We start from the raw sequence: 14449 nt of genomic DNA, 5'->3' as shown, positions 1-14449 counted from the left end.
AGACTGTAGTCTAGACTATATTCTAGACTGTAGACTAGACTATAAACTAGTCTATATATTATACTACTTATAGGCTATACTATAGACTAAGCTATAAACTAGAGTTATTAAAGTTATTCATAACAACCTACCGTTTAATAAAAAAAACACTTAGAAAAGATATTCCAGTAATTATTACGGAATCTTGCAGAAATCCTGTAAAGCGGTATAAACTTCAACAAAAAAATAGCTTTATTAAGTACAAATATTTTATAACAGATTAAAAAAAAGTTATTTCAAAATATCATCCCAAAATTGCATATGTTTCGTATCAAATTCATCATTAATTTTTATAATCAAAGAACCATTCTCACTGTTAACAAATTCATGATAATCACATATTTTACCTTCTTGGGGATAAAAGTTCTCCTTGTTGCAGGGTTTAATTTTTTGATAAATTTTGGGTTTTCTGAATACAAAATGTAAAATAAAAAAAATTTCTATAATAAATAAATTAAATATATCAAACTTACCTAAAATGAGCAAAATATACAAAATCATCTACAAACTTTTCTACGACAACTGCATCGTTTGAATCCGGTTTAAAATCGGGAAATAAAATGGAAGTCCGAAACAAATATATAAGATCATTGCAATGTACCACACCGTACTTAGAGCCGGTTGGATGACCCGCATACATATCAGCATATGTATAGGTGCCTTGGTAATTAAATTTATACATATAGACCGGATATAGATTTGTATCTATTTTTTCAACATGCATTTTTATCGCATTGTAAAGCGGATGATAGAAACCGCGATGTGTAACCAACTTGAAAGAATTATACATACATATGCACGTATATTTTAAGATTAAACAATAAGTTCTTGATCATAATTTATACTCACATCCATAAAATTCTGTTGCGTATCATTATTTAATTCATTAGTTCCATGAAAATATTCCTTAATTATTAGTTTCGTTTTTTCTGTGGTATTAAATATCTTTGGTAATTCTAGAAATTTTTCCATTAATTCAAAAAATCTTTTATTAAATTCATTTCTTAATTTATCCGATTCCATAATTGCCACTACCCGAACACCACCTTCATTTGGTACGCGTCCAAACATTATAGGTACTGGATCATATTTACCATCGTGTAAAATATTCACGGGATGTTCTGTTAGAAAAGCATTTGGACTAGGTCTTTCAACGATTGGTCTATAGTTGACCATGTTATCAACATCCCAATATTTCAAATGATCTCCGGCATTGAGCAGTTTTTCAGCGGACACCTTTTGCAGTGCTATCTTCAATCTTTTTGTAGAAGCTTTATTCCAATTTTTAATATTACAATATTTGGCAGTAAGTCTTGCTGTTTCCTTGGGATTTTCATCAATTGCCCAAGGTACATTGGCTGTTCCACTGAGAGCTATAATGGCATAGAATAAACCTTTTGATTTTTCACTCAACATATGCAAATGAGCCGATACCGCTCCCGCACTTTGTCCAAACAATGTTGTGCGACTACGATCGCCACCAAAGAATTGTATGTATTCGAAAACCCATTCGAGAGCCATATTTTGATCTTTTAAGCCTAAATTACCGGGAAGGGAGTCGTCATTAGTTGTAAGAAAGCCAAATGGCCCCAAACGATAGCCCAGCGTCACAAGTATGATATTATTATGTTGCAATATAAATTCAGGACCAGTAATAATGGGACTAGCTGTTCCGGCAAAAAACCCTCCTCCAAATATATATACCATGACGGGTAATGCTTCAGATATATTCTAAAAAAATTTAATAGTAAATGCAAGACAAGACTACATACTATACTATAGACTAGACTGAACTGCAGATTATACAATAGACTAGAATACACACTAGACTATAAAATAGAACATATACTAGACTATAGACTAGACTATAGACTAGACTATAGACTAGACTATAGACTAGACTATAAAATAGAACATATGCTAGACTATAGACTAGACTATAGACTAGACTATAGACTAGACTATAGACTAGACTATAGACTAGACTATAGACTAGACTATAGATTAGACTATAGACTAGACTATAGACTAGACTATAGACTAGACTATAGACTAGACTATAGACTAGACTATAGACTAGACTATAGACTAGACTATAGACTAGACTATAGACTAGACTATAGACTAGACTATAGACTAGACTATAGACTAGACTATAGACTAGACTATAGACTAGACTATAGACTAGACTATAGACTAGACTATAGACTAGACTATAGACTAGACTATAGACTAGACTATAGACTAGACTATAGACTAGACTATAGACTAGACTATAGACTAGACTATAGACTAGACTATAGACTAGACTATAGACTAGACTATAGACTAGACTATAGACTAGACTATAGACTAGACTATAGACTAGACTATAGACTAGACTATAGACTATAGACTAGAAGACTATAGACTAGACTATAGACTAGACTATAGACTAGACTATAGACTAAGACTATAGACTAGACTATAGACTAGACTATAGACTAGACTATAGACTAGACTATAGACATAACTATAGACTAGACTATAGACTAGACTATAGACTAGACTATAGACTAGACTATAGACTAGACTATAGACTAGACTACACTATAGACTAGACTATAGACTAGACTATAGACTAGACTATAGACTAGACTATAGACTAGACTATAGACTAGACTATAGACTAGACTATAGACTAGACTATAGACTAGACTATAGACTAGACTATAGACTAGACTATAGACTAGACTATAGACTAGACTATAGACTAGACTAGAGACTAGACTATAGACTAGACTATAGACTAGACTATAGACTAGACTATAGACTAGACTATAGACAAACTATAGACTAGACTAGACTAATAGACTAGACTATAGACTAAAAACTATAGACCAAATATATATAACTATAGACTAGATAATGACTAGACTATAGACTAGAAAAATTAATAGTAAATGCAGACTAGACTATATACTATACTATAGACTAGACTGAACTAGACTAGACTATAGACTAACTATAGACTAGACTATAGACTAGACTATAGACTAGACTATAGACTAGACTATAGACTAGACTATAGACTAGACTATAGACTAGACTATAGACTAGACTATAGACTAGACTATAGACTAGACTATAGACTAGACTATAGACTAGACTATAGACTAGACTATAGACTAGACTATAGACTAGACTATAGACTAGACTATAGACTAGACTATAGACTAGACTATAGACTAGACTATAGACTAGACTATAGACTAGACTATAGACTAGACTATAGACTAGACTATAGACTAGACTATAGACTAGACTATAGACTAGACTATAGACTAGACTATAGACTAGACTATAGACTAGACTATAGACTAGACTATAGACTAGACTATAGACTAGACTATAGACTAGACTATAGACTAGACTATAGACTAGACTATAGACTAGACTATAGACTAGACTATAGACTAGACTATAGACTAGACTATAGACTAGACTATAGACTAGACTATAGACTAGACTATAGACTAGACTATAGACTAGACTATAGACTAGACTATAGACTAGACTATAGACTAGACTATAGACTAGACTATAGACTAGACTATAGACTAGACTATAGACTAGACTATAGACTAGACTATAGACTAGACTATAGACTAGACTATAGACTAGACTATAGACTAGACTATAGACTAGACTATAGACTAGACTATAGACTAGACTATAGACTAGACTATAGACTAGACTATAGACTAGACTATAGACTAGACTATAGACTAGACTATAGACTAGACTATAGACTAGACTACACTATAGACTAGACTATAGACTAGACTATAGACTAGACTATAGACTAGACTATAGACTAGACTATAGACTAGACTATAGACTAGACTATAGACTAGACTATAGACTAGACTATAGACTAGACTATAGACTAGACTATAGACTAGACTATAGACTAGACTATAGACTAGACTATAGACTAGACTATAGACTAGACTATAGACTAGACTATAGACTAGACTATAGACTAGACTATAGACTAGACTATAGACTAGACTATAGACTAGACTATAGACTAGACTATAGACTAGACTATAAACTAGACTATAGACTAGACTATAGACTAGACTATAGACTAGACTATAGACTAGACTATAGACTAGACTATAGACTAGACTATAGACTAAACTATAGAATAGACTAAACGATAGACTAGATAATACACTTGACTACAGATTACACTATAGACATAAGGTAGGTTTAAGACTTGTCTATTGACTAGGCTATAAACTTGACTAGACTATCCAACTAAATAACTAACTAAAATGTCATTTTCTTCTCACCTGTGGTCTATATATATTTAAATATAAACAGTCTTCACTGCCCGTTATCGGTTTGGTTGGTAATAAGTAATTTTTCTGAATACAATCCTCTTGTGCAGTCTTGGCCTGATGGGTTTCCTTACTTTCATAAGGAACAGCAACCTAAAATAAGAATACATTTTTTATCATTAAAAACAAATAAAAAGTATAGTCGATTCCTTTAGTATAGAAGAATATTCTTAATTCTTTAACTTACTTCAAATCGTTTGGGAGGAAATGCATACGGTATTCCTAGAAATGCCTCAAATTTTTTTGATTTATATTCCATGACAGTACCGATATAACAACCAACTCCAGTAGCACAAACTTTTGGATCATCGCTTAGACATTGTAATGCTAAACTAAAGATCATACTTGCCATTAAGCAATATGATAATAGGTTTTCAGAAATCATTATTGTGTAGAAAAATATGTAGGGAATCTTCGGACAGTTCAGTTTCAGTTTTTTTTTAATCTTTTTTTAGCCCTTAGGTGGAAGTTGGTCTTTATTTTGAATAGAAACTATTTAAATAGTCGAACTTTTTATATGTATATACATATTCTTATTTTGATATAAAATCAGCTCTGTTTTTTATTTAATTAATGATTTTACGTTAGAAATCAATATATTCCAAAACTAATAGAAATTGCATGGCTTTAATTTCGTCGTTTTAAACTCTTTAATAAACATTAAAATGACTTCATTTTAGGAACTTTAGTCTGGTCGATCTTTGCTTATATGATTTGACCTAATTAATATAACGGCGATCAATGTTTACGATAGTAGTCTGTGTACTATACAGTTTATTCTAAAGGGATCTTCTGTTGAGAATCATACATCACGCGAAGTATTCTCTCTAAGCCTCTCTTGAGGGGATACACCTTTGCTTGGATAAATACATACATATGTATATGTTTATAGAAGATACCCAGCAGTTCGATGGGACAGTCCCGAACTGATCACTTAACCTACCACTTGTGGTGGCCCCTAACCACCTGACTACCCAGGTGACCAACCATTTAAACATGGACTTGTCCTACGAGGAAGTCAATCGTCACTCTACACCATACAAAGAGACAGTCAGTAGACGGTCCAAAATAGTCAAAGGATGGTAATCTCCAAACGAGTTCTTGGAAGTCAGTTACATTACTAGCTATTTAAGTGGCGCTACTTTTCTTGCTATAAAACTAAGACATGGACGTGTTCTAGGATAGTGACGATTTACTTTTATTCCTGATGAGTGGCCCAAAACATGCAAATTGGAGCCAACAAGTGTCTACTCTCTAGAATGGTATGGGACATAAATGTGACGATTGACCCGGAAAATATAAATTTGAGTCAACCAGATGGTGGCATATTAGTAGAAAGCCACAATAATTTCTCCAAAAGAGGGGTAAAATAACTACTTTCGGAAGATCAATAAAACGAAAACAACTTTTAAGAGTTTAATCTCTAGAATATTTGGAGACAGTAAAGAAACGATTGCCTCCGCTCTCGCTCTCTCTCTTCTGAAAGTAGTTCTGTGGGAAGCTAATAAACTAGACTTTGTACTATGTACATATGTCTTTGGACTTGTCTTTGAAGTAGTCTATCATTTAGTCTAGGGACTAGACTTTTGCTAAGTTTATAGTCATGGACTAGTTTTGAACTATTCGAAATTTGTATACCCTATACTTAAGTGGGCACAAACCTAATATACCCAGGGTTTGTGCTGATGTAACACACAATAATATTGGTCTTATTCCTTAAAGTATACCAATCGGTTCAGAATCATTTTCTGAGTCGATTTAGCTATGTCCGTCCGTCCATGTAAACCTTGTAATCAATTTACAGGTCGCAATTTTGAAGATAATTCAATGAAATTTGGTATCTATTGTCTCAGGGACGATGCCTTTTGAAAATGGTTAAGACCTAGCCCCCATACTACTGTACCCCCGAATAGGCTTATAAACCTTGTAATCAAACTGCAACAATTTTGAACATAACTCAATGAAATTTGCTACATGATCTTCTATGGGACTGTAGACGAAAATGGTTAACATTGGTCCATTTTTCACGTAGCCCCCATAGAACCCCAAACAGGGGTTTTAAGTTCATAATTATGTTTAATAAATTCATATATCGACAAAAGGCTGCAAAACTAAGTTCTATACTAGACTTGGCCCTCATGAATTGTATTATTATAGGTCCTCATATGACTCTAGCCCCTATGAAAAGTATCCATCAAAATTTCACAATTTTATTCAACAATAAACGGCTTAAGTATATCTGAGGCAAGGTACAATTCAACTTAAATGCTTTATTATGACAAAAGTTTGTAAAAGATGTAGGGTATTATATGGACGGTCTCGCCCGATTATAATTTCTTACTTGTGTTTTTTTATTTTCCTCATAATCACATATTTTTTCTTCTTCTCGACTAAATATCGTCTTATTGCAAGGATTATATTCTTGATCAATTTTAGGTTTTCTAAGAAATTAGAAAAAATAATAAAACATTTTCTATTTTATTAGAAAAGAAAAAAACTTACCTATTATGAACAAAATATACGAAATTCTCTTCAAAAACTTCTATAGCTTCTAATTCAGATGGTATATCTTCAAAATCGGGAAATATAGATGACTTAAACAAATATATAAGATCATTAAAAAATACTACTCCATATTGACGATCCGTAGGATGATCGGTATAAATATCGGCAAATGTAGCAGAGCCAAGAAAATTAAATCTATACATATAGATGGGATCGGTATCTATAGTTTCCACATGCATTTTGATGGCATTGTAAAGGGGATGAAGAAAGAAACGATGAGTCACAAGCTGCAAGAGAAAATTGTTTTTTTAAGAAATATCTAATGTTACACCTATTAAATATATAGTTTATACTCACATCCATAAAACCTCACCCAGTTTGATTATTTAACTCCCTAACTCCTAAGAGATATTCATTTAGGATCAAATCTATTTTTTCGATTAATTGTGAGTCCAGACATTTTTTTTAGTAATTCAAAAAACCGTTCATTAAAATTATTTCACAATTCCTCCGATTCCATAATAGGCACAACCCGATAATTACCTTCATTTGGTACGTGTCCAAGCATAATAGGCACTGGTGTATAATTACCACTTTGTAGAATATTTACAGGATAATCATCTAGAAAAGCATTACCACCTGGTTTCTCAATTATTGGTCTATAGTTGACTTTATGATCTATATCCCAATATTTTAATTCATCACCAGCTTCGAATAGTGTATTAGGCGATACTTTCCGCAGGAGGTTTTTCATTTCTTGTGTATTTACACTTTATGATATTACAATATTTTCGGTTAGTCTAGCGGTTCGCAAGGGCTCTTCATCAATTGCCCAAGGAACATTGGCCGTTCCACTTAGTGCTATAATGGCGTAGAATAAATTATTTGATCGTTTACTCAACATATGCATGTGAGCCGATACTGCTCCCGCATCATGTCCAAAGGCTAACGTTACAAGTATGACGTTGAGTTGGTTCATTATATATTGCGGACCGGTTACATTCGGATTAGCTGTGCCAGAAAAAAAACCTCCTCCATGTATATAAACCATAACGGGAAGAGCATCTGTTAATAACTAGTTAAGCAACACATTTTTTAAAATTGTTATTCAGACATTCACAATCGTAGAGAAATTTCGAATTTAAATTTGTTCAATTCACAATTGATGTCGTATCATTGTAGTGTTGTAAGTCATAAAGAAAAAAATTCAAATAAAATTTTTTGCAACAAAAATAATTTAATATTAAAAAGGAGATACGACATACTACGATACAACCATACAACACCAACTGTGAATTGGACAATTATTATTTCTTACCATTGGTTTATATACATTTAAATACAAACAATCCTCACTGCCAGTTATAACTCTATTAGGCATAAAATAGTTTTTTTGAATACATTCCGCTGATGGATCCTCGGCGCTATGTGTTTCCTTACTATTATAGAGAACTGCAAGCTATAGGCAACGGAAACGGGTTAAATTTTTTAAAAATATATCACGAAAAAACATAAAGTAACACAAATGGGGGGGGGGCGAGAGGGGTATTGCCTAATACACACCTGAAAACGTTTAGGTGGAAATGCGTAAGGTATTCCATGAAATGCTTCAAATATATTTTCATAAATATTTTGCATTGAGATTCCATTTGACACTGAATGAGAACAACGATCGCAGATGCCATTAAATAAAACGATAACAGCTTTTCGCGTAACATTTCGGACCTCAGAAATCTTAAGTTTCAAAAAAAGTTTCGAAAAAAAAAACAAACTAAAAACTTGAAAATTTTGCACCAATTGGAAGGTAGTTTTAATAAAGTTAATTTAACTAATATTCACTTTATTTTCCGAACTGTTTTGAAATATTTAAATGTTAATTATTTCTTTATAATAAATATTTTTACTCCATAAACAAACATTTTACATATAAAAATAATTACCCCGAGACTAATGTAAAATTTATTACCTACATTTTACCAGACTTTAGTTTGAGTAAAAAGTGATATTATAAGTGATCAAAGTGATCTAGTTTAACCAGAAAAGACAATTTTATGTTTTCACTTAAAAATCGAGTTTAAAAGGAGATATAAGTGATAATAGATTTTCATGCTTTAAGCTCCTAGCTCCTCTAGTTTAGCCAGAAAATGCACTTTTATGTTTTCACTCAAAAACCGGCTTGATAGGAAATATAAGTGATAACAGATTTTTATCCTTTAAGCTCTAGCTTCTCTAGTTTAGCCAGAAAGTGCACTTTTATGTTTTCACTCGTGGCCTCCGGTAGGTTAGTGGTTAGTGTTCTAGTCTGGTAGACCGGAGGTGGTGGGTTCGATTCCCACCCGTGGCACTGGTTAAGGAGCGCACAACAGGCCCGATAGAGGCCTAGGTGTATTTCTTCGGATTTGATGTGTATACATCCTCCTTTCAAACTAACTAACTAACTAACATGTTTTCACTCAAAAATCGACTTTTGATAGGAAATATAAGTGATCACAGATTTTTATCCGTTAAGCTCTAGTTTCTCTAGTTTAGCCAGAAAATGCATTTTTATGTTTTTACTCAAAAATCAAATTTTAATAGGAAATATAAGTGATCACAGATTTTCATTATTTGAGCTCTTGCTCCTCTAGTTTAGCCAGAAAATGCTAAACTTAGTTTATACTCACATCCATAAAAGCCTGCGCTATATCATAATCTAATTCTCTTACTCCTAACAAATATTCATCTATGATCAATTCTGTTTTATCGCTTACTTGTGAGTCATTAAATTTAGTTGGAAATTCCAGATATTGTCGTAAAATTTACAAAAAACTGTTTATTAAAATCTTTTCCTAATTCCTCTGTTTCCATAATAGGCGCAACTCGATATCCACCTTCTTTTGATACGTAACCAAACATTATAGGCACTGGTGTATAATTACCACTTTGTAGAATATTTACCGGATAATCGTCTAGAAATGCATTATAGCTTGGTTTTTCAATTACCGGCCTATACTTGGCTGTGTCATCTACAATCCCATATTTCAATTGTTCACCAGCTTCGAACAGTGTATCAGCGGATACATTCTGTAGGGCATTCTTTAAGTCATATGTACTTATTGTATCCCAGTCCGATATATTACAATATCTGGCAGTTTGTCGAGCAGTTTTCATAGGTTTCTCATCAATTGCCCACGGTACATTGGCCGTTCCACTTAGTGCTATAATGGCGTAGAATAAATTCGTATATTGCTTACTCAACATAGGCATGTGAGCCGACACAGCTCCCGCATCATGTCCAAATAATGTTATACGTTCACGATCACCACCAAAATGTTCAATATTAAGAAATACACACGTTAAAGCCACCCGTTGATCTTTTAAACCAATATTTCCCGTAATGCAATCATCATTAGTTGTTAGAAAACCAAATGCTCCCAAACGATAGGCAATCGTTATAAGAGTAACATTGCCTCGATCCATCATATATTCCGGACCCGTAACAAACGGACTAGCTGAACCAGAAAAAAGTCCTCCTGCGTGCATATATATCATGACGGGTAGAGAATTTGATACTAACTGATCAAAAAACACATTTTATAATTGATAGTTAGACATTAAAAATCGGGGGGAAATTTTATATGATTCAAATAAGTATTCCTTACCTTTGGTCTATATATATTTAAATACAGACAATCCTCAGTGCCAGTTATCACTTTAGTTGGTAATCCATCAAATACGACTCCTTGAAAACCTACCATTGTTACGCCAATATAACAGCCAGCCTCACGTGTGCAAACTTTTGGATCATCCATCTCCCCAAGCTCTTGATATTGACATTGAACAAACACAACAACCACAATTGCTATTAAGCTAAATAAATACTTTTCGTAGATCATTTCAATACAGGGGAGTCTTAGGCAGTCCTCTGAACTAACGCATTACTGTTTGAATAAAATCTTGAGTTTATTTTCTTAACTGTTCGCACTACTGACTATATATTAAAATGATATTTGCATTTTCTCTCTTTTAACAAAAACTTTACACTTTAAATCTTAACTAGGAAAGTATTCCATTGTAGCTTTGTAACTTTGACCGATCCCTTTACTAGAGCGAGAGTAGTGTCATTTAAAGTTCTAGACTATAGTCTAGTCTATAGTCTTGTCTATAGTCTAGTCTATAGTCTAGTCTATAGTCTAGTCTATAGTCTAGTCTATAGTCTAGTCTATAGTCTAGTCTATAGTCTAGTCTATAGTCTAGTCTATAGTCTAGTCTATAGTCTAGTCTATAATCTAGTCTATAATCTAGTCTAGTCTAGTCTATAGTCTAGTCTATAGTCTATTCTATAGTCTAGTCTATAGTCTAATCTATAGTCTAGTCTACAGTCTAGTCTATAGCCATAGTCTATAGTATAGTCTATAGTCTATTCGATAGTTTAGGCTGTAGTCTTGTCTATAGTTTAGTCTATAAGCTATTCTGTAGTCTAGTCTTCAGTCTAATCTGTAGTCTAGTCTATGGTCTAGCCTATTCTAAGTCTAGTCTATAGGCTATTCTATAGTCAAGTCTATAGGAAAGTTTACTTGTTTTATTCATAATTTTATCAGAAAAAAATTGTTATTTAAATAAATTCTAACCCTGAATATTAAAAACTTGACCTTGACGATATAAGATAATACGCAAAAAAATTCTATGACCTGTCCTCGAGGACATTTGGTCTACATCCTTTGACATTATTTAATTGACTTTAAAATAAGTTTAAGTTCAAAGTTCATAATCTTCTTCTAAAATTCGATCCCACAAATGCATACGTGTTGTATTAAATTGATTATTTACTCTCACCACCCATTCATCTTCTTCACCATTAACGAACTCTTGATAATCACATATTTTACCCTCTCCAGAGAAGAAATTTTTATCATTGCATCTTTTAAAAGTTGGTTCAATAGGAGGTTGTCTAAAAAAAAGGATAATAAAAAATATCAAAAAGTTTAAACATAATAGAATTACTTACCTCCAATGGGCGAAATATGTCAGATAATCTACATAACCCTTTATGGCAGCTGCATCTGATGAATTTTTGGGAAAATCGGGAAATATACGAAAAGCTCTAAACAAATAGATCAGATCGTCACAGTGTATTACACCATATTCTGGCGTAGGATGACCGGCGAAAATATTTGCAAACGTATATCTTCCTCGATAATCAAATACATAAAGAAAAAGTTGAGTAATGTAGACATTATTCTTTTTAACAAACCATTTCATGGCATTATACATGGGATGATGGAAGCCACGATCCGTTACTAACTGTAAAGGGAATTCATAAATACTAACGATTAAATTTTGCAATAAGGGCCCAAATCGATCGAAATATCAATTAAAATTCTCTTGTGATTAGTAATGTTATGTCGTTGTTTGGGCCCCCTTATATAATATTACTCACATCCATAAAACCCTGTCTCGTTTTATTATTCAATTCCTGAACTCCACCAAAATATTCATTTAATATTAGATCCATTTTTTTCTGAATTTGTGTTACATTAAATCGTTTAGGAAATTCCAAAAAGGTTACCATTATGCGATAAAAATCTTTATTAAATGCTTGCTTCAACTCCTCATTTTCCATAATGGCCACAACTCGAACACCACCCTCATTTGGTACAGTACCGACCAACATGGGCACTGCGTTATATAGGCCACTTTTTATAATAAATGCGGGATTGTTATCTAAGAAGGCCTCCGGTCCACGTGGTTCTATTGTTGGTCTATAGTTAACCATAATATCAACGTCAAAAAATTTCAACTTATCACCAGCATCGAGCAATGTATAGATAGGAACCACCTTTAGTTCTCTTGTCAGTCGCTCTGTAGTCTTTGTATCCCAGCCAGTTAGATTGCTATATCTACAGGTTAGTCTAAATGTTGTCTCTGGATCATCATCGATTGCCCAGGGTACATTTGCCGATCCACTGATTGTTATAACGGCATTAAATAAATTTCGCGATAATTTGCTCAACATGTGCAAGTGAGCCGATACTGCTCCTGCACTTTGTCCAAACAGTGTAACACGATTCCGATCGCCACCAAAGTAGGGTATATTATCACGCACCCAGGATAGGGCCATAACTTGATCTTTTAAGCCTAAATTACCGGGTATATTGCCATCATTCGTAGAAAGAAAACCGAATGCGCCCAAGCGATAGTTTATAGTAACAACTATAACATCGCCACGATCCATTAAATATTCAGGTCCAGTAAAAATGGGAGCAGCTGATCCGGCAAAAAAACCACCACCAAATATATAGACCATAACGGGTAAAGCAAGACGATGTATCTAAACAATGAAGAAGTCAAATATTTCAGAATAATGTTATAAGTATTTTAGATGACGTTAAAATACTTGAAACTACTTACTATAGGTTTATATACATTTAAATATAAACAATCCTCACTGCCAGATATCGGATGATTGGGTATTAAATAGTTTTTTTGTACGCAATCAAATTGAGGTTTCACCACTTTGTGAGTTTTATTACTCGTATAGCGAATTGGTGGCTAAAATACAGTTAAAATATAATTTGAATTTAGTTTAGATTAGATAGATAGCATTCGTGGGCGAGGCTTAGTGAAAAAATTGTCAATTATCAATTCTACAACTGATTCCATTAGGATCTACTAGATAATTTATGATTCAAAAAGATAATTCCCATTTACCAACCCATTAACTTACCTCAAAACGTTTGGGTGGAAAAGCATATGGTACTCCTAAAAATGCCTTAAATTCCTTTTTTTGATAACCTTTCATGAAAAGGCCAATATAACAACCAGCATCGGGTAAACAAACTGTTGGATCTTGACATTGTACTAAGACTACATTTGCCAATAAATAACCAAACAATAATTTTATGCAGAACATTTAAAACTTTGAAATTTTCGTTATATAATTAATTAAAAATTGTTTGCAAAAACTTAATAAATTCAATTAATGTTTAAATTAGATAATAAATTTATTTTATTTGTCATTTTTTTCAGAATTTTTAATATATTGTAGGCAATTAAGATCTTATTATAAACTTTCCTTTGCTATACTTTTTCAGAAGAACTTTACACACTTTTTAAAAACTTTTTTTCTCAGTTTAATTTTGACTTTATAGAATAGTTTAGGATTCATATTTATATTCTAAAAAACTTTCTTAACTTAATCAAATTTGTTACACTTTAACAAGATATTCTAAAATATATCTGTTCCGAGTCTAATTAAAATTTTACATTGTATGTATGTGTTGTAAAATATTAACACGTTTTAGACATTAATTATAACTATGCAAAGTATATCGATTACGGACCGACTTGAATATGTTATATTTCTAGTTCACTTCCAGTTCTAGTTCAGTTCGAATTTGAAGACTTATATTTCTAGTTCAGTTCTTATATTTCTAGTTCAGCTCTAGTTCAGTTCTTGTTCAGTTCTAGTTCAGTTCTAGTTCAGTTCTAGTTCAGTTCTAGTTCAGTTCTAGTTCAGTTCTAGTTCAGTTCTAGTT

General features: G+C 32.7%; 1 protein-coding gene across 1 annotated transcript in view; it reads right to left on the bottom strand.

Moving 5' to 3' along the window:
- Positions 1-270: 270 nt before the first annotated feature.
- LOC111683957 overlaps positions 271-14449 on the bottom strand; it is a 16594-nt gene continuing 2415 nt past the window's right edge. The window contains exons 3-15 of the mRNA XM_046954105.1: positions 13639-13824; positions 13323-13463; positions 12352-13242; positions 11920-12215; positions 11673-11862; positions 9735-10487; positions 7717-8007; positions 6930-7219; positions 4615-4759; positions 4380-4520; positions 889-1770; positions 513-811; positions 271-448 (exon numbers count right to left, since the gene is read on the bottom strand). Coding sequence (XP_046810061.1) covers positions 271-448; positions 513-811; positions 889-1770; positions 4380-4520; positions 4615-4759; positions 6930-7219; positions 7717-8007; positions 9735-10487; positions 11673-11862; positions 11920-12215; positions 12352-13242; positions 13323-13463; positions 13639-13824 — 4683 coding nt within the window. The remainder of the gene's footprint in view (positions 449-512; positions 812-888; positions 1771-4379; positions 4521-4614; positions 4760-6929; positions 7220-7716; positions 8008-9734; positions 10488-11672; positions 11863-11919; positions 12216-12351; positions 13243-13322; positions 13464-13638; positions 13825-14449) is intronic.

Source organism: Lucilia cuprina, chromosome 6 (genome assembly GCF_022045245.1).
Source record: "Lucilia cuprina isolate Lc7/37 chromosome 6, ASM2204524v1, whole genome shotgun sequence".
Classification (NCBI taxonomy): domain Eukaryota; kingdom Metazoa; phylum Arthropoda; class Insecta; order Diptera; family Calliphoridae; genus Lucilia; species Lucilia cuprina.
The sequence above is the reverse complement of the archived record's forward strand: the minus strand, read 5'-3'. Positions and strand labels throughout refer to the sequence as shown.